The following is a 23,322-nucleotide window of genomic DNA, read 5'->3' as shown; positions in this document are numbered from 1 at the left end:
CCACCCACTCACTCACCCACTCACCCACCCACCACTCACCCACCCACCACTCACCCACTCACCCACCCACCACTCACCCACCCACCACCCACCACTCACCCACCCACTCACCCACCACTCACCCACCCACCCACCCACCACCCACCCACCCACCTCCTCGTAGAAACTGGAGTTGTGGTACCGGTTCGTCCACCACGTTTTCACAAAATTCTTTGAAGAGGAGATAACCTGAAGCAGAGACATCATCATCACCCCAATCACCATCTTCATCATCATCACCATCATCATCACCGCAATCACCATCATCATCATCATCACTGCAATCACCATCATCATCATCACCGCAATCACCATCATCATCACCACAATCACCATCATCATCACCGCAATCACCATCATCATCATCACCGCAATCACCATCATCATCACCGCAATCACCATCATCATCACCACCATCACCACCACCATTCGCCACTAAGTGGCGGTGACGTCACCACGACGCTTGTGCCAGGCTATGTGCACCCTGAGGCCACGTGAAGTGTCGAACGCCCGCTGGCAGGAGGTCACGGGGCAGACCCAGCAGGTGCCACGGGTCGACTGACTGAGATGAGTGGCTGATGCACCACCTGTGCCCCCTACTGTGCCAACCTGCTGTGCTTTAGCCACCCGGCGCTCCGCTCGTTGTTGTGAGCGTCGCTCCTCCGCCCTCCGTTGTTGTTGGAGGGCGACTACCTCCAACTGCCCAGTAGCGTCCTTCACGAGCCTCCTCCACAGAGGCCGATCTTGATACCGCTGGTACCAGTCATCGGCAAGTCCACTCAGCTCCACGTCCTCCTGTACCACATCACTCCATCTCTTCTCTAGCCCGTGGCGTGCCCGCTTAGCCCCCTCAATGCAGCCAAATAAAAGCTGTTTCGGCATGCGGTGGCTGGGCATGCGGGCTACATGACCCAGCCAACGCAGCCTTGCCCGCCGGAGGAGCTCACCGATGGGAATTTGTCCAGATATTTCAAGGATTTGTGAGCTCCTCACACAATCCAGCCTGGTTAAACCCAGGATGGATCGTAGGCAGGCTAGCCTAAATGTTTCTAACCGGGGAAGATGTTCCATTAGGGGGGTCCACGTTTCGCAAGCGTAGAGAAGGGAGGGAATGACCGTGGCCGAGAAGACCTGAAGCTTAGTGCGGAGCGACAGACCAGGTAGCTTCCACAGCGTTACGCAACCTTGAAAGATCTGGGCAAGGTCCCCATCGGTGAGCTCCTCCGGCGGGCAAGGCTGCGATGGCTGGGTCATGTAGCCCGCATGCCCAGCCACCGCATGCCGAAACAGCTTTTATTTGGCTGCATTGAGGGGGCTAAGCGGGCACGCCACGGGCTAGAGAAGAGATGGAGTGATGTGGTACAGGAGGACGTGGAGCTGAGTGGACTTGCCGATGACTGGTACCAGCGGTGTCAAGATCGGCCTCTGTGGAGGAGGCTCGTGAAGGACGCTACTGGGCAGTTGGAGGCAGTCGCCCTCCAACAACAACGGAGGGCGGAGGAGCGACGCTCACAACAACGAGCGGAGCGCCGGGTGGCTAAAGCACAGCAGGTTGGCACAGTAGGGGGCACAGGTGGTGCACCAGCCACTCATCTCAGTCAGTCGACCCGTGGCACCTGCTGGGTCTGCCCCGTGACCTCCTGCCCGCGGGTGTTCGACACTTCACGTGGCCTCAAGGTGCACATGGCCTGGCACAAGCGTCGTGGTGACGTCACCGCCACTTAGTGGCGAATGGCGGTTGTTGTTGTGTGTCTATGTGTGTGTGTGGGTGAGTGGGTGAGTGAGTGGGTGAGTGGGTGGGTGAGTGAGTGAGTGGGTGGGTGGGTAAGTGAGTGAGTGGGTGAGTGAGTGGGTGAGAGGGTGAGTGAGTGGGTGAGTGAGAGGGTAAGAGGGTGAGTGAGTGAGTTGATGAGTAAGTGAATGAGTGGGTGAGAAGGTGACTGAGTGAGTGAGTGAGTGGGCGAGTAGGTGAGTGAGTGAGTGGGTTAGTGGGTGAGTGAGTGAGTGAGTGGGTGAGTGAGTAGGTGAGTGGGTGGGTGAGTGAGTGGGTGAGTAGGTGAGTGGATGACTGGGTGGGTGAGTGGGTGAGTGAGTGGGTGAATGAGTGAGTAGGTGAGTGAGTGAGTGAGTAGGTGAGTGGGTGAGTGAGTGGGTGAGCAGGTAAGTGAGTGAGTGGGTGAGTGAGTGAGTAGGTGGGTGAGTGAGTGAGTAGGTGAGTGGGTGAGTGAGTGAGTGAGTGGGTGAGTAGGTTAGTGAGTGAGTGGGTGAGTGAGTGGGTGAGTAGGTGAGTGAGTGGGTGAGTGAGTGAGTGAGTGGGTGAGTCAGTGAGTGGGTGAGTGAGTAGGTGAGTGAGTGAGTGGGTGAGTAGGTGAGTAGGTGAGTGAGTGGGTGAGTAGGTGAGTGAGTGTGTGAGTGGGTGAGTCAGTGGGTGAGTCAGTGAGTAGGTGAGGGAGTGAGTGGGTGAGTGGGTGGGTGAGTGGGTGAGTCAGTGAGTAGGTGAGTGAGTGAGTGGGTGGGTGGGTGAGTGTTTGGGTGAGTCAGTGAGTAGGTGAGTGGGTGAGTCAGTGAGTAGGTGAGTGGGTGAGTGAGTGGGTGGGTGAGAAAGTGAGTGAGTGAATGGGCGAGTGGGTAGGTGAGTGAGTGGGTAGGTGAGTGAGTGAGTAGGTGAGTGAGTGGGTGAGTGAGTGGGTGAGTCAGTGAGTAAGTGAGTGGGTGAGTGGGTGAGTGAGTGTGTGAGTGAGTGGTTGAGTGAGTGAGTGGGTGAGTGTGTGAGTGTGTGAGTCAGTGTGTGAGTGAGTAGGTGAGTGAGTGAGTGAGTGGATGAGTGAGTGAGTGAGTGGGTGCGTGAGTGTGTGAGTGAGTGGGTGAGTAGGTGAGTGGGTGAGTGAGTGAGTGAGTGGGTGAGTGAGTGGGTGATGAGTGAGTGAGTGAGTGGGTGAGTGAGTGAGTGAGTGGGTGAATGAGTGAGTGGGTGAGTGTCTGAGTGAGTGAGTGGGTGAGTGAGTGAGTGGGTGAGTGAGTGAGTGGGTGAGTGAGTGAGTGGGTGAGTGGGTGAGTTAGTCAGTGAGTGTGTGAGTGAGTGTGTGAGTGAGTGGGTGAGTGAGTCAGTGAGTGAGTGAGTGGGTGAGTGAGTGAGTGAGTGGGTGAGTGGGTGAGTGAGTGTGTGAGTGAGTGGGTGAGTGAGTCAGTGAGTGACTGAGTGGGTGAGTGAGTGAGTGAGTGGATGAGTGAGTCAGTGAGTGAGTGAGTGGGTGAGTGAGTGAGTGAGTGTGTGAGTGAGTGAGTGGGTGAGTGAGTAAGTGAGTGAGTGAGTGGGTGAGTGTCTGAGTGAGTGAGTGGGTGAGTGAGTGGGTGAGTGAGTGAGTGAGTGGGTGAGTGAGTGAGTGAGTGGGTGGGTGAGTGAGTGAGTGGGTGAGTGGGTGAGTGAGTGAAGGAGTGTGTGAGTGTGTGAGTTAGTCAGTGAGTGTGTGAGTTAGTCAGTGAGTGTGTGAGTGAGTGAGTGTGTGAGTGAGTGGGTGAGTGAGTCAGTGAGTGAGTGAGTGGGTGAGTGGGTGAGTGAGTGGGTGAGTGAGTGTGTGAGTGAGTAGGTGAGTGAGTGAATGAGTGTGTGAGTGTGTGAGTTAGTCAGTGAGTGTGAGTTAGTCAGTGAGTGTGTGAGTGAGTGTGTGAGTGAGTGGGTGAGTGAGTGAGTCAGTGAGTGAGTGAGTGGGTGAGTGGGTGAGTGAGTGGGTGAGTGAGTGGGTGAGTGAGTGTGTGAGTGAGTGGGTGAGTGAGTGAGTGGGTGAGTGAGTGAGTGAGTGGGTGACTGAGTGTGTGAGTGAGTGTGTGAGTGAGTGAGTGAGTGGGTGAGTGAGTCAGTGAGTGAGTGAGTGGGTGAGTGAGTGAGTGGGTGAGTGTGTGAGTGAGTGAGTGAGTCAGTGAGTGGGTGAGTGAGTGTGTGAGTGAGTGAGTCAGTGAGTGAGTGAGTGAGTGGGTGAGTGAGTGGGTGAGTGAGTGAGTGAGTAGGTGAGTGAGTGAGTAAGTGGATGAGTGGGTGGGTGTGTGAGTGAGTGGGTGAGTGAGTGAGTCAGTGAGTGAGTGAGTGAGTCAGTGAGTGAGTGAGTGTGTGAGTGAGTGGGTGAGTGAGTGGGTGAGTGAGTGAGTGGGTGGGTACGTGGGTGGGTGAGTGGGTGGGTGAGTGGGTGGGTGGGTACGTGGGTGGGTGAGTGGGTGAGGAGTGGGTGGGTGGGTGAGTGGGTGAGTGGGTGGGTGGATGGGTGGGTGGATACGTGGGTGGGTGGGTGAGTGGGTGGGTGGGTGAGTGAGTGGGTGAGTGAGTGAGTGGGTGAGTGGGTGAGTGGGTGAGTGAGAGAGTGAGTGGGTGAGTGAGTGGGTGGGTGAGTGAGTGAGTGAGTGGGTGGGTGAGTGAGTGTGTGAGTGGGTGAGTGAGTGGGTGAGTGTGTGGGTGAGTGGGTGAGTGGGTGAGTGTGTGGGTGAGTGGGTGAGTGAGTGGGTGAGTGTGTGGGTGAGTGGGTGAGTGGGTGAGTGAGTGAGTGGGTGAGTGAGTGGGTGAGTGGGTGAGTGAGTGAGCGAGTGGGTGAGTGAGTGGGTGGGTGAGTGAGTGGGTGAGTGAGTGGGTGAGTGAGTGAGTGGGTGAGTGAGTGGGTGGGTGAGTGAGTGGGTGAGTGAGTGAGTGGGTGAGTCAGTGTGTGAGTGAGTGGGTGAGTGTGTGAGTGAGTGAGTGAGCGAGTGAGTGGGTGAGTGAGTGGGTGAGCGGGTGAGTGAGTGAGCGAGTGGGTGAATGAGTGGGTGGGTGAGTGAGTGGGTGAGTGAGTGGGTGAGTGAGTGAGTGGGTGAGTGAGTGGGTGAGTGAGTGAGTGGGTGAGTGAGTGGGTGAGTGAGTGAGTGGGTGAGTCAGTGTGTGAGTGAGTGGGTGAGTGGGTGGGTGAGTGAGTGAGTGGGTGAGTGAGTGGGTGAGTGAGTGAGTGAGTGGGTGAGTAAGTGGGTGAGTGAGTGAGTGGGTGAGTGAGTGAGTGGGTGAGTGAGTGGGTGAGTGGGTGAGTGTGTGGGTGAGTGGGTGAGTGTGTGGGTGAGTGGGTGAGTGTGTGGGTGAGTGGGTGAGTGGGTGAGTGAGTGGGTGAGTGGGTGAGTGGGTGAGTGAGTGGGTGAGTGAGTGGGTGAGTCAGTGTGTGAGTGAGTGGGTGAGTGAGTGGGTGAGTGTGTGGGTGAGTGGGTGAGTGGGTGAGTGTGTGAGTGAGTGGGTGAGTGGGTGAGTGAGTGGTTGAGTGTGTGGGTGAGTGGGTGAGTGGGTGAGTGTGTGAGTGAGTGAGTGGGTGAATGAGTGAGTGTGTGAGTGGGTGAGTGTGTGAGTGAGTGAGTGAGTGGGTGAGTGAGTGAGTGAGTGGGTGAGTGAGTGAGTGTGTGAGTGAGTGAGTGGGTGAGTGTGTGAGTGAGTGAGTGGGTGAGTGAGTGGGTGAGTGGGTGAGTGAGTGAGCGAGTGGGTGAGTGAGTGGGTGGGTGAGTGAGTGAGTGAGTCAGTGAGTGAGTGAGTGAGTGTGTGAGTGAGTGGGTGAGTGAGTGGGTGAGTGAGTGAGTGGGTGGGTACGTGGGTGGGTGAGTGGGTGGGTGAGTGGGTGGGTGGGTACGTGGGTGGGTGAGTGGGTGAGGAGTGGGTGGGTGGGTGAGTGAGTGGGTGAGTGGGTGGGTGGATGGGTGGGTGGATACGTGGGTGGTTGGGTGAGTGGGTGGGTGGGTGAGTGAGTGGGTGAGTGAGTGGGTGAGTGGGTGAGTGAGTGAGTGGGTGAGTGAGTGGGTGGGTGAGTGAGTGAGTGAGTGGGTGGGTGAGTGAGTGTGTGAGTGGGTGAGTGAGTGGGTGAGTGTGTGGGTGAGTGGGTGAGTGGGTGAGTGTGTGAGTCAGTGGGTGAGTGGGTGAGTGAGTGGGTGAGTGTGTGGGTGAGTGGGTGAGTGGGTGAGTGAGTGAGTGAGTGGGTGAGTGGGTGAGTGGGTGAGTGAGTGGGTGAGTGAGTGAGTGAGTGGGTGAGTCAGTGTGTGAGTGAGTGGGTGAGTGTGTGGGTGAGTGGGTGAGTGGGTGAGTGTGTGAGTGAGTGGGTGAGTGGGTGAGTGAGTGGGTGAGTGTGTGGGTGAGTGGGTGAGTGGGTGAGTGTGTGAGTGAGTGAGTGGGTGAATGAGTGAGTGAGTGTGTGAGTGGGTGAGTGTGTGAGTGAGTGAGTGAGTGGGTGAGTGAGTGAGTGGGTGAGTGAGTGAGTGAGTGTGTGAGTGAGTGAGTGGGTGAGTGTGTGAGTGAGTGAGTGAGTGGGTGAGTGAGTGGGTGAGTGGGTGAGTGAGTGAGCGAGTGGGTGAGTGAGTGGGTGGGTGAGTGAGTGGGTGAGTGAGTGGGTGAGTGAGTGAGTGGGTGAGTGAGTGAGTGAGCGAGTGGGTGAGTGAGTGGGTGGGTGAGTGAGTGGGTGAGTGAGTGAGTGGGTGAGTGAGTGGGTGGGTGAGTGAGTGGGTGAGTGAGTGAGTGGGTGAGTCAGTGTGTGAGTGAGTGGGTGAGTGGGTGGGTGAGTGAGTGAGTGAGTGGGTGAGTGAGTGGGTGAGTGAGTGAGTGAGTGGGTGAGTGAGTGAGTGGGTGAGTGAGTGAGTGGGTGAGTGAGTGAGTGGGTGAGTCAGTGTGTGAGTGAGTGGGTGAGTGAGTGGGTGAGTGGCTGAGTGTGTGGGTGAGTGGGTGAGTGTGTGGGTGAGTGGGTGAGTGTGTGGGTGAGTGGGTGAGTGGGTGAGTGAGTGGGTGAGTGAGTGGGTGAGTGGGTGAGTGAGTGAGTGGGTGAGTCAGTGTGTGAGTGAGTGAGTGGGTGAGTGAGTGAGTGAGTGGGTGAGTGAGTGAGTGAGTGGGTGAGTGAGTGAGTGGGTGAGTGAGTGAGTGAGTGGGTGAGTGTGTGAGTGAGTGAGTGGGTGAGTGAGTCAGTGAGCACACAACGACACCGCCAACTCCCCAGGGGCTAACCCCATCATAACAAATAAACAGTCGGGGACCCCAGAGACGGTGGTGGACATTCCACATTCCTATGCCGGGGTCCCACCCTCACGGAGCCCCGAGGCATCACAACCACGACAACAACAACAACATTCTTGTGGGGACAGCAACAACTCACACACACCGATTGCTGTTACACTAACACTAGTACTAACACTAGTACTAACACTAGTACTAGTGTTAGTACTAACACTACTACTAGTGTTAGTACTAACACTACTAACACTCACACTAACACTAGTACTAACACTAGTACTAGTGTTAGTACTAACACTAGTACTAACACTCACACTAACACTAGTACTAACACTCACACTAACACTAGTACTAACACTCACACTAACACTAGTACTAGTGTTAATACTAACACTAGTACTAACACTAGTACTAACACTAGTACTAACACACCAACACTAGTACTAACACACTAACACTAGCACTAACACTAGTACTAACATACTAACACTAGTGCTAACACTAGTACTAATACTAGTAATAACATTCGCGTTAAGACCCAGAGACCCATAGAGACCAACACAGAGACCCACACAGAACCATAGAGACCCTCACAGAACCACAGAGACCTACAGAGACTCACAGAGAATCATAAAGACCCACAGAGACCCAGAGAGAGACCCACAGAGACCCACACAGACAGAGACCCACAGAGACCCACAGAGACCTACACAGAACCAGAGACACACAGAGCACCATAGAGACCCACAGAGACTCACAGAGACCCACAGAGACTCACAGAGACCCACACAGAACCAGAGACACACAGAGCACCATAGAGACCCACAGAGAACCATAGAGACTCACAGAGACTCACACAGAACCATAGAGACCCACAGAGACTCACACAGAACCAGAGACACACAGAGAACCATAGAGACCCACAGAGACTCACAGAGACCCACACAGAACCATACACCCACAGAGACTCACACAGAACCAGAGACACACAGAGAACCATAGAGACCCACAGAGACTCACACAGAACCAGAGACACACAGAGAACCATAGAGACCCACAGAGACTCACACAGAACCATAGAGACCCACAGAGACTCACACAGATCCACAGAGACCCACAGAGACCCACAGAGACTCACAGAGACCTACACAGAAACCCACACATAGACCCACAGAGACTTACAGAGACTCACAGAGACCCACAGAGACTCACAGAGACCCACAGAGACTCACAGAGACTCACAGAGACCCACAGAGACTCACAGAGACCCACAGAGACTCACAGAGACCCACAGAGACTCACAGAGACTCACAGAGACCCACAGAGACCCACACAGAGACCCATAGAGACCCACACAGACCCACAGAGACCCACAGAGACCCACACAGAGACCCACAGAGACCCACACAGAGACCCACAGAGACCCACACAGAGACCCACAGAGACCCACACAGACCCACAGAGACCCACAAAGAGACCCACAGAGACCCACAGTGACTCACAGAGACCCACACAGAGACACACACAGAGACTCACAGAGACCCACACAGAGACTCACAGAGTCCCACAGAGACCCACACAGAGACCCACACAGAGACCCACACAGAGACCCACACAGAGACCCACACAGAGACCCACACAGACCCACACAGAGACTCACAGAGAGACCCACACACAGAACCATAGACACCCACAGAGACCCACAGAGACCCACAGAGACCCACAGAGACCCACACAGAGACCCACAGAGACCCACAGAGACCCACACAGAGACCCACACAGAGACCCACACAGAGACTCACAGAGACCCACAGAGACCCACAGAGACCCACAGAGACCCACACAGAGACCCACAGAGACCCACAGAGACCCACAGAGACCCACACAGAGACCCACACAAACCCACAGAGACCACACAGAGACCTACACAGAGACCCACACAGAGACCCACACAGAGACCCACACAGAGACCCACACAGACCCACAGAGACCCAAACAGAGACACACACAGAGACCCACACAGAGACCCACAGAGACCCGCACAGAGAGACCCACACAGAGACTCACAGAGACCCACACAGAGACCCACAGAGACCACACAGAGACCCACACAGAGACCCACAGAGAGACCCACAGAGAGACCCACAGAGACCCACACAGAGAGACCCACACATACACCCACACAGAGACCCACACAGAGACCCACACAGAGACCCACACAGAGACCCACAGAGACCCATAGAGACCCACACAGAGACCCACACAGAGACCCACACAGAGACCCACACAGAGACCCACAGAGACCCACACAGAGACCCACAGAGACCCACACAGAGACCCACAGAGACCCACACAGAGACTCACAGAGACCCAGAGAGACCCACAGAGACCCACAGAGACCCACAGAGACCCACACAGAGACCCACACAGAGACTCACAGAGACCCACAGAGACCCACACAGAGACCCACAGAGACCCACAGAGACCCACACAGAGACCACACAGAGACCCACACAGAGACCCACACAGAGACCCACACAGACCCACAGAGACCCAAACAGAGACACACACAGAGACCCACAGAGACCCACAGAGACCCATAGAGACCCACACAGAGACCCACACAGAGACCCACACAGAGACCCAGAGACCCACACAGAGACCCACACAGAGACCCACAGAGACCCACAGAGACCCACACAGAGACCCACACAGAGACCCACACAGAGACCCACAGAGACCCACACAGAGACCCACACAGAGACCCACAGAGACCCACAGAGACCTACACAGAACCACAGAGACCCACAGAGACCCACAGAGACCCACACAGAACCACAGAGTCCCACAGAGACCCACAGAGACTCACAGAGACCCACACAGAACCAGAGACACACAAAGAACCATAGAGACCCACAGAGACCCACAGAGACTCACAGAGACCCACAGAGACCCACAGAGACCCACAGAGAACCACAGAGACCCACCGAGACTCACAGAGACCCACAGAGACGAACACAGAACCACAGAGACCCACAGAGACCCAAACAGAGACCCAGAGAGACCCACAGAGACCCACAGTGACTCACAGAGACCCACACAGAGACCCACAGAGACCCACAGAGACCCACAGAGACCCACACATAGACTCACAGAGACCCACACAGAGACCCACAGAGACTCACAGAGTCCCACAGAGACCCACACAGAGACCCACACAGAGACCCACACAGAGACCCACACAGACCCACACAGAGACTCACAGAGAGACCCACACACAGAACCATAGACACCCACAGAGACCCACAGAGACCCACAGAGACCCACAGAGACCCACACAGAGACCCACAGAGACCCACAGAGACCCACACAGAGACACACACAGAGACCCACACAGAGACCCACAGAGACCCGCACAGAGAGACCCACACAGAGACTCACAGAGACCCACACAGAGACCCACAGAGACCCACACAAAGACCCACAGAGACCCACAGAGACCCACAGAGACCCACAGAGACCCACACAGAGACCCACACAAACCCACAGAGACCACACAGAGACCCACACAGAGACCCACACAGAGACCCACACAGAGACCCACACAGAGACCCACACAGACCCACAGAGACCCAAACAGAGACACACACAGAGACCCACACAGAGACCCACAGAGACCCGCACAGAGAGACCCACACAGAGACTCACAGAGACCCACACAGAGACCCACAGAGACCACACAGAGACCCACACAGAGACCCACAGAGAGACCCACAGAGAGACCCACAGAGACCCACACAGAGAGACCCACACATACACCCACAAAGAGACCCACACAGAGACCCACACAGAGACCCACACAGAGACCCACAGAGACCCATAGAGACCCACACAGAGACCCACACAGAGACCCACACAGAGACCCACACAGAGACCCACAGAGACCCACAGAGACCCACACAGAGACCCACAGAGACCCACACAGAGACTCACAGAGACCCAGAGAGACCCACAGAGACCCACAGAGACCCACAGAGACCCACACAGAGACCCACACAGAGACTCACAGAGACCCACACAGAGACCCACAGAGACCCACAGAGACCCACACAGAGACCCACACAGAGACCCACACAAACCCACAGAGACCACACAGAGACCCACACAGAGACCCACACAGAGACCCACACAGACCCACAGAGACCCAAACAGAGACACACACAGAGACCCACAGAGACCCACAGAGACCCATAGAGACCCACACAGAGACCCACACAGAGACCCACACAGAGACCCAGAGACCCACACAGAGACCCACACAGAGACCCACAGAGACCCACACAGAGACCCACAGAGACCCACACAGAGACCCACAGAGACCCACAGAGACCCACAGAGACCCACACAGAGACCCACACAGAGACCCACAGAGACTCACAGAGACCTACACAGAACCACAGAGACCCACAGAGACCCACAAAGACCCACACAGAACCACAGAGTCCCACAGAGACCCACAGAGACTCACAGAGACCCACACAGAACCAGAGACACACAAAGAACCATAGAGACCCACAGAGACCCACAGAGACTCACAGAGACCCACAGAGACCCACAGAGACCCACAGAGAACCACAGAGACCCACCGAGACTCACAGAGACCCACAGAGACGAACACAGAACCACAGAGACCCACAGAGACCCAAACAGAGACCCAGAGAGACCCACAGAGACCCACAGTGACTCACAGAGACCCACACAGAGACCCACAGAGACCCACAGAGACCCACAGAGACCCACACAGAGACTCACAGAGACCCACAGAGAACCACAGAGACCCACACAGAGACCCACACAGAGACACACAGAGACTCACAGAGACCCACAGAGACCCACAGAGAACCACAGAGACCCACACAGAGACACACACAGAGACACACACAGAGACACACAGAGACCCACACACAGAACCATAGACACCCACAGAGACCCACAGAGACCCACACAGAGACCCACACAGAGACCCACACAGAGACCCACACAGAGACCCACACAGAGACTCACAGAGACCCACAGAGACCCACAGAGACCCACAGAGACCCACAGAAACCCACAGAGACCTACACAGAACCACAGAGACCCACAGAGACCCACAGAGACCCACACAGAACCACAGAGACCCACAGAGACCCACACAGAACCAGAGACACACAAAGAACCATAGAGACCCACAGAGACCCACAGAGACTCACAGAGACCCACAGAGACCCACAGAGACCCACACAGACCCACACAGACCCACAGAGACCCACACAGAGACTCACAGAGACCCACAGAGACCCACAGAGACCCACACAGAGACCCACAGAGACCCACAGAGACCCACACAGACCACACAGAGACCCACACAGAGACCCACACAGAGACCCACACAGAGACACACACAGAGACCCACACAGAGACCCACACAGAGACCCACAGAAACCCACAGAGACCCACAGAGACCCACACAGAGAGACCCACACAGAGACTCACAGAGACCCACACAAAGACCCACACAGAGACCCACACAGAGACCCACAGAGAGACCCACAGAGACCCACACAGAGACCCACACAGAGACTCACAGAGACTCACAGAGACCCACACAGAGACCCACACAGAGACCCACACAGAGACCCACACAGAGACCCACACAGAGACCCACACAGACCCACAGAGACCACACAGAGACCCAGAAAGAGACCCACACAGACCCACAGAGACCCAAACAGAGACCCACACAGAGACCCACACAGAGACCCACACACAGACCCACAGAGACCCACAGAGACCCACAGAGACCCATAGAGACCCACACAGAGACCCACACAGAGACCCACACAGAGACCCAGAGACCCACACAGAGACCCACACAGAGACCCACACAGAGACTCACAGAGACCCACACAGAGACCCACACAGAGACCCACACAGACCCATAGAGACCACACAGAGACCCACAGAGACCCACACAGAGACTCACAGAGACCCACACAGAGACCCCCACAGATACCCACACAGAGACCAACACAGAGACCCACACAGAGACCCAGAGACCCACAGAGACCCACACAGAGACCCACACAGAGACTCACAGAGACCCACACAGAGACCCATACAGAGACCCCCAGAGACCACACAGAGACCCACAGAGACCCACAGAGACCCACAGAGACTCACAGAGACCCACAGAGACCCACACAGAGACTCATAGAGACCCACACAGAGACCCACAGAGACCCACACAGAACCACAGAGACCTACAGAGACCCACAGAGACACCCACAGAGACTCATAGAGACCCACACAGAGACCCACAGAGACCCACACAGACCCACAGAGACCCACACAGACCCACAGAGACCCACAGAGAACCACAGAGACCCACAGTGACTCACAGAGACCCACACAGAGACCCACAGAGACCCACAGAGACCCACAGAGACCCACACAGAGACTCACAGAGACCCACAGAGAACCACAGAGACCCACACAGAGACCCACACAGAGACACACAGAGACTCACAGAGACCCACAGAGACCCACAGAGACCCACACAGAGACTCACAGAGACCCACAGAGAACCACAGAGACCCACACAGAGACCCACACAGAGACACACAGAGACTCACAGAGACCCACAGAGACCCACAGAGAACCACAGAGACCCACACAGAGACACACACAGAGACACACACAGAGACACACAGAGACCCACACACAGAACCATAGACAACCACAGAGACCCACAGAGATCCACAGAGACCCACACAGAGACCCACACAGAGACCCACACAGAGACCCACACAGAGACCCACACAGAGACTCACAGAGACCCACAGAGACCCACAGAGACCCACAGAGACCCACAGAGACCCACAGAGACCCACACAGAGACCCACAGAAACCCACAGAGACCTACACAGAACCACAGAGACCCACAGAGACCCACAGAGACCCACACAGAACCACAGTGACCCACAGAGACCCACACAGAACCAGAGACACACAAAGAACCATAGAGACCCACAGAGACCCACAGAGACTCACAGAGACCCACAGAGACCCACAGAGACCCACACAGACCCACACAGACCCACAGAGACCCACACAGAGACTCACAGAGACCCACAGAGACCCACAGAGACCCACACAGAGACCCACAGAGACCCACAGAGACCCACACAGACCACACAGAGACCCACACAGAGACCCACACAGAGACCCACACAGAGACACACACAGAGACCCACACAGAGACCCACACAGAGACCCACAGAAACCCACAGAGACCCACAGAGACCCACACAGAGAGACCCACACAGAGACTCACAGAGACCCACACAAAGACCCACACAGAGACCCACACAGAGACCCACAGAGAGACCCACAGAGACCCACACAGAGACCCACACAGAGACTCACAGAGACTCACAGAGACCCACACAGAGACCCACACAGAGACCCACACAGAGACCCACACAGAGACCCACACAGACCCACAGAGACCACACAGAGACCCAGAAAGAGACCCACACAGACCCACAGAGACCCAAACAGAGACCCACACAGAGACCCACACAGAGACCCACACAGAGACCCACACAGAGACCCACACAGAGACCCACACACAGACCCACAGAGACCCACAGAGACCCACAGAGACCCATAGAGACCCACACAGAGACCCACACAGAGACCCACACAGAGACCCAGAGACCCACACAGAGACCCACACAGAGACCCACACAGAGACTCACAGAGACCCACACAGAGACCCACACAGAGACCCACACAGACCCATAGAGACCACACAGAGACCCACAGAGACCCACACAGAGACTCACAGAGACCCACACAGAGACCCCCACAGATACCCACACAGAGACCAACACAGAGACCCACACAGAGACCCAGAGACCCACAGAGACCCACACAGAGACCCACACAGAGACTCACAGAGACCCACACAGAGACCCATACAGAGACCCCCAGAGACCACACAGAGACCCACAGAGACCCACAGAGACCCACAGAGACTCACAGAGACCCACAGAGACCCACACAGAGACTCATAGAGACCCACACAGAGACCCACAGAGACCCACACAGAACCACAGAGACCCACAGAGACCCACAGAGACACCCACAGAGACTCATAGAGACCCACACAGAGGCCCACAGAGACCCACACAGACCCACAGAGACCCACAGAGAACCACAGAGACCCACAGAGACCCACAGAGACCCACACAGAGACCCACACAGAGACCCACACAGAGACCCACACAGAGACCCACACAGACCCACAGAGACCCACAGAGACCCACAGAGAGACCCACACAGAGACCCACACAGACCCACAGAGACCCACAGAGACCCACACAGAGACCCACACAGACCCACAGTGACTCACAGAGACCCACAGAGACCCATACAGAGACCCCCAGAGACCACACAGAGACCCACAGAGACCCACAGAGACCCACAGAGACTCACAGAGACCCACAGAGACCCACAGAGACTCACAGAGACCCACACAGAGACCCACAGAGACCCACACAGACCCAAACAGAGACCCAAACAGAGACCCACACAGAGACCCACACAGAGACCCACACAGAGACCCACACAGAGACCCACACAGAGACCCACACAGAGACCCACACACAGACCCACAGAGACCCACAGAGACCCACAGAGACCCACAGAGACCCACACAGAGACCCACACAGAGACCCACACAGAGACCCAGAGACCCACACAGAGACCCACACAGAGACCCACACAGAGACTCACAGAGACCCACACAGAGACCCACACAGAGACCCACACAGACCCATAGAGACCACACAGAGACCCACAGAGACCCACACAGAGACTCACAGAGACCCACACAGAGACCCCCACAGATACCCACACAGAGACCAACACAGAGACCCACACAGAGACCCAGAGACCCACAGAGACCCACACAGAGACCCACACAGAGACTCACAGAGACCCACACAGAGACCCATACAGAGACCCCCAGAGACCACACAGAGACCCACAGAGACCCACAGAGACCCACAGAGACTCACAGAGACCCACAGAGACCCACACAGAGACTCATAGAGACCCACACAGAGACCCACAGAGACCCACACAGAACCACAGAGACCCACAGAGACCCACAGAGACACCCACAGAGACTCATAGAGACCCACACAGAGACCCACAGAGACCCACACAGACCCACAGAGACCCACAGAGAACCACAGAGACCCACAGAGACCCACAGAGACCCACACAGAGACCCACACAGAGACCCACACAGAGACCCACACAGAGACCCACACAGACCCACAGAGACCCACAGAGACCCACACAGACCCACAGAGACCCACAGAGACCCACAGAGACCCACACAGAGACCCACACAGAGACCCACACAGACCCACAGAGACCCACACAGACCCACAGTGACTCACAGAGACCCACAGAGACCCATACAGAGACCCCCAGAGACCACACAGAGACCCACAGAGACCCACAGAGACCCACAGAGACTCACAGAGACCCACAGAGACCCACAGAGATTCACAGAGACCCACAGAGACCCACACAGAGACTCATAGAGACCCACACAGAGACCCACAGAGACCCACACAGAACCACAGAGACCCACAGAGACCCACAGAGACACCCACAGAGACTCATAGAGACCCACACAGAGACCCACAGAGACCCACACAGACCCACAGAGACCCACAGAGAACCACAGAGACCCACAGAGACCCACAGAGACCCACACAGAGACCCACACAGAGACCCACACAGAGACCCACACAGAGACCCACACAGACCCACAGAGACCCACACAGACCCACAGAGACCCACAGAGACCCACAGAGACCCACACAGAGACCCACACAGAGACCCACACAGACCCACAGAGACCCACACAGACCCACAGTGACTCACAGAGACCCACAGAGACCCATACAGAGACCCCCAGAGACCACACAGAGACCCACAGAGACCCACAGAGACCCACAGAGACTCACAGAGACCCACAGAGACCCACACAGAGACTCATAGAGACCCACACAGAGACCCACAGAGACCCACACAGAACCACAGAGACCCACAGAGACCCACAGAGACACCCACAGAGACTCATAGAGACCCACACAGAGACCCACAGAGACCCACACAGACCCACAGAGACCCACACAGACCCACAGAGAACCACAGAGACCCACAGAGACCCACAGAGACCCACAGAGACCCACACAGAGACCCACACAGAGACCCACAGAGACCCACAGAGACCCACACAGACCCACAGAGACCCACAGAGACCCACAGAGACCCACACAGAGACCCACACAGAGACCCACACAGACCCACAGAGACCCACACAGACCCACAGTGACTCACAGAGACCCACACAGAGACCCACAGAGACCCACAGAGACCCACACAGACCCACACAGAGACCCACACAGAGACTCACAGAGACCCACAGAGAACCACAGAGACCCACACAGAGACCCACACAGAGACACACACACAGAACCATAGACACCCACAGAGACCCACAGAGACCCACAGAGACCCACAGAGACCCACACAGAGACCCACACAGAGACCCACACAGAGACCCACACAGAGACCCACACAGAGACCCACACAGAGACCCACACAGAGACCCACACAGAGACCCACAGAGACCCACACAGAGAGACCCACACAGAGAGACCCACACAGAGAGACCCACACAGAGACTCACACAGAGACCCACACAGAGACCCACACAGAGACCCACACAGAGACCCACACAGAGATACCCACACAGAGAGACCCACACAGAGACCCACACAGAGACTCACAGAGACCCACACAGAGACCCACTCAGAGACCCACACAGAGACCCACACAGACCCACAGAGACTACACAGAGACCCACACAGACCCACAGAGACCCACACAGAGACCCACACAGAGACCCACACAGAGACCCACACAGAGACCCACACACAGACCCACACACAGACCCACAGAGACCCACAGAGACCCACACAGACCCACAGAGACCCACACAGAGACCCACACAGAGACCCACACAGAGACCCACACAGAGACCCACACAGAGACCCACAGAGACCCACAGAGACCCACACAGAGACCCACAGAGACCCACACAGACCCACACAGACCCACACACAGACCCACAGAGACCCACAGAGACCCACAGAGACTCACAGAGACTCACATAGACCCACAGAGACCCACACAGACCCACAGAGACCCACACAGAGACCCACACACAGACTAAACGATGTTTATGGTAGCCGCTGAAAGGCCCTAACTGAGCTGTCTGAGCTCTTTGTTGAAGCGATCGACCTGGCCATGACACGCGTGTCGAGAGAGCAGCTCAACCAGGCGGCCAGTGTCACCAGCACCGTCAGCCAAACAACTCTGAACGCGTAGAGACGTCAATTCTAAGTGTGAGAGAGACGCAGACTCCAAATACACAGCAGCAGGAGCAGGCAGCGTCAGGGTACGGGAGAGAACCCACGACCTCCTGCAGGCCAGGCGAAGGAGTCAACATCTCCTTTCCACCAAGTCTTTAGATTAATAATATAAAATAATAATTATTAAACAAAGCTGCTTCCGCTGAAGCCGTGATCGCTATCTGCGGTGACCACGAGGGGGTGAGAAACAGTCGGTTTATTATTTATTTTTTTTATTACTTTGCTGTTTTAATTTTTTTTTCTCCCTCCACATCTTTAAAGTTCTGTAGTTCGCATCAGGCGAGCAGCCCCGGTAAATAATAGCGACATCACCACCTCTCTCATCTTCATCGTCCAGCCACTCACTCACCCACTCAGATACTCGCTCACTCACTCACTCACACACTCACACACTCACTCACTCACCCACTCAGACACTCGCTCACTCACACACACACACACTCACCCACTCAGACACTCACTCACCCACTCACTCACCCACTCAGACACTCGCTCACTCACACACACACACACTCACCCACTCAGACACTCACTCACCCACTCAGACACTCGCTCACTCACTCACTCACACACTCACACACTCACTCACTCACACACTCAGACACTCGCTCACTCACACACACACACTCACCCACTCAGACACTCACTCACCCACTCAAACACTCACTCACCCACTCACCCGCTCAGACACTCACTCACTCACCCACTAACCCACTCACAAACTCAGACACTCACTCACTCACACACTCACTCACACACTCACTCACTCACCCACCCACTCACCCACACACTCACACACTCACACACCCACTCACTCACCCACTCAGACACTCGCTCACTCACACACACACACTCACCCACTCACTCACCCACTCAAACACTTGCTCGCCCACTCGCACACTCACACACTCACCCACTCACTCACTCACCCACTCAGACACTCACTCACCCACTCACTCACTCACCCACTCACACTCACACACTCAGACACTCACTCACCCACTCAGACACTCACTCACCCACTCAGACACTCACTCACACACTCACACACTCACACACTCACACACTCACTCACCCACTCAGACACTCACTCACCCACTCAGACACTCACTCACCCACTCAGACACTCACTCACCCACTCACTCACACACTCACCCACTCACTCACACACTCACTCACACACTCACACACTCATTCACTCACTCACACATTCACTCAACCACTCAGACACTCAGACACTCACCAACTCACTCACTCACTCACACACTCATACACTCACTCATACACTCACACACTCACTCACTCACACACCCACTCATACAATCACTTACCCACTCACTCACTCACCCACTCACTCACCCACCCACTCACTCACCCACTCACACACTCACCCACTCAGACACCCACTCAGACACTCACTCATCCACTCACTCACACATTTACACACACTCACTCACACACTCACTCACCCACTCATACAGTAAATCACTCACACACTCATACACTAAATCACTCACACACTCATACACATAACCACTCACACACTCACTCACTCACACACTCATACACAACCACTCACACACTCACCCACTCATACACGTAACCACTCACACACTTACTCACTCACACACTCACTCACACACTCACTCACTCACACACTCACTCACACACTCACCCACTCACCCACTCATACACTCACTCACACACACCCATACACCCACCCAACATACATACAAACTCACTCATGCATACACTCACCCACTCATTCATTCACCCACAAAACGTTCAGCATACAGTACATATGTACACTCGCCCACCTACACATATACAATAACAACCGCCATTCACCACGAAGTGGCGGTGATATCACCACGACGCTTGTGCCAGGCTAGGTGCACGTTAAGGCCACGTGAAGTGTCGAACGCCCGCCGGCAGGAGGTCACGGGGCAGACCCAACAGGTGCCACGGGTCGACTGACTGAGACGACTGGCTGATGCACCACCTGTGCCCCCTACTGTGCCCACCTGCTCTGTTTTAGCTGCCCGACCTCCTGTATACCAGGCGAGGTAGTTAACATCTCACCACGGGGAGAGAGAGACGCAGACTCCCAATATACAACAGCAGGCGTAGTCAGGGTCAGGATCGAACCCACGACCTCCTGTGTACCTGGCGAGGTAGTTAACATCTCCTAGCCACCGTGAGGTGACATTAATAACAACACCTCTGACAAGGGATTCATCACGTGCTGGACTCACCGATTCTCTGCTTGAATATTTTCTCAAACGCCACCTCTCCCCTCTCCTCCAGGTACTTCTGCATCACGCTGCGAATACTGAGGGAGAGACACACACGCACAGACATTACATACACACACAGAGACACACACACACAGACATTACATACACACACAGAGACACACACACAGCCATTACATACACACAGAGACATACACACACAGACATTACATACACACAGACATTACATACACACACAGAGACACACACACAGACATTACATACACACAGAGACAACACACACAGAGACACACACACAGACATTACATACACACAGACATTACATACACACAGAGACACACACACAGACATTACACACACACAGACATTACATACACACAGACATTACATACACACAGACACACACAGACATTACATACACACAGACATTACATACACACAGACATTAGATACACACAGAGACATACACAGAGACACACACACAGACATAACATACACACACAGAGACACACACACAGACATTACACACATACACAGACATTACATACACACAGAGACACACGCACAGACATTACGTACACACAGAGACACACACAGACATTACATACACACAGAGACAACACACACAGACATTACATACACACAGTGCCATTACATACACACAGAGACACACGCACTGACATTACATACACACAGAGACACACACACACAGACATTACATACACACAGAGACACACACACACAGACATTACATACACACAGAGACAACACACACAGACAATACATACACACAGAGACACACACACACAGACATTACATACACACAGAGACAACACACACAGACAATACATACACACAGAGCCATTACATACACACAGAGACACACGCACAGACATTACATACACACGCACAGACATTACATACACACAGACATTACATACGCACATACACACACAGACATTACATAGACACACACACACACAGACATTACATACACACAGAGACACACGCACAGACATTACATACACACACACAGACATTACATACACACATACACACACAGACATTACATAGACACACACACACACAGACATTACATACACACAGAGACACACGCACAGACATTACATACACACACACAGACATTACATACACACAGAGACACACGCACAGACATTACATACACACAGAGACACGTGCACAGACATTACATACACACAGAGACACACACACACACAGACATTACATACACACAGAGACAACACACAGACATTACATACACACAGAGACACACGCACAGACATTACATACACACACACAGACATTACATACACACAGAGACACACGCACAGACATTACATACACACAGAGACACATGCACAGACATTACATACACACAGAGACACACACACACAGACATTACATACACACAGAGACAACACACACACACAGACATTACATACACACAGAGACAACACACAGACATTACATACACACAGAGACACACACACAGACATTACACACACACAGAGACACAACAACAACAACAACCGCCATTCGCCACTAAGAGACGTCACCACGACGCTTGTGCCAGGCCATGTGCACCTTGAGGCCACGTGAAGTGTCGAACGCCCGCTGGCAGGAGGTCACGGGGCAGACCCAGGTGCCACGGGTCGACTCACTGAGATGACTGGCTGGTGCACCACCTGTGCCCCCTACTGTGCCAACCTGCTGTGCTTTAGCCACCCGGCGCTCCGCTCGTTGTTGTGAGCGTCGCTCCTCCGCCCTCCGTTGTTGTTGGAGGGCGACTGCCTCCAACTGCCCAGTAGCGTCCTTCACGAGCCTCCTCCACAGAGGCCGATCTTGACACCGCTGGTACCGGTCATCGGCAAGTCCACTCAAGCTCCACGTCTTCCTGTACCACATCACTCCATCTCTTCTCTAGCCCGTGCCGCGCCCACTTAGCCCCCTCGATCCGGCCGAACAAAAGCTGTTTCGACATGTGGTGGCTGGGCATGCGGGCTACATGACCCAGCCAATGCAGCCTTGCCTGCCGGAGGAGCTCACCGATGGGACCTTGCCCAGATCTTTCAAGGATTTGTGAGCTCCTCAGACAATCCAGCCTGGTTAAACCCAGGATGGCTCGTAGGCAGGCCAGCCTAAATGTTTCTAACTGGCGAAGATGTTCCATTAGGGGGGTCCACGTTTCGCAAGCGTAGAGAAGGGAGGGAATGACCGTGGCCGAGAAGACCTGAAGCTTAGTGCGGAGCAACAGACCAGGTAGCTTCCACACAGCGTTACGCAACCGATGAAAAGATATTGCCGCTCAACTGATTCGGAGTGAGACCTCTGCTGTTAAACTGGAGCCGGTCATAAGCACACTACCCAGGTATGGGAAACTCTCCACTCTCTCTACAACTGCCCCATCACCGATCGGGAGTTGTGGGGGTGGAGTGTCCAATGGTACAAAATACCCTGG

At 54.9% G+C, this 23,322-nt stretch overlaps 1 protein-coding gene across 1 annotated transcript in view; it reads right to left on the bottom strand.

Annotated features, from left to right (window-relative positions):
* Window positions 1-23,322, bottom strand: part of LOC116936878 (G protein-coupled receptor kinase 3-like) — a 60,647-nt gene that overhangs the window by 24,295 nt on the left and 13,030 nt on the right. Inside the window, exons 2-3 of the mRNA XM_076059110.1 lie at window positions 20,844-20,920; window positions 154-228 (exon numbers count right to left, since the gene is read on the bottom strand). Of these exons, the coding sequence (XP_075915225.1) occupies window positions 154-228; window positions 20,844-20,920 (152 nt within the window). The remainder of the gene's footprint in view (window positions 1-153; window positions 229-20,843; window positions 20,921-23,322) is intronic.

The sequence above is a fragment of the Petromyzon marinus genome (assembly GCF_048934315.1).
Source record: "Petromyzon marinus isolate PM22_M1 ecotype Great Lakes invasive population chromosome 84 unlocalized genomic scaffold, UKy_Petmar_22M1.pri1.0 chr84_unloc.2, whole genome shotgun sequence".
Lineage (NCBI taxonomy): Eukaryota > Metazoa > Chordata > Hyperoartia > Petromyzontiformes > Petromyzontidae > Petromyzon > Petromyzon marinus.
This window is presented reverse-complemented; position numbering and strand designations above follow the sequence as displayed.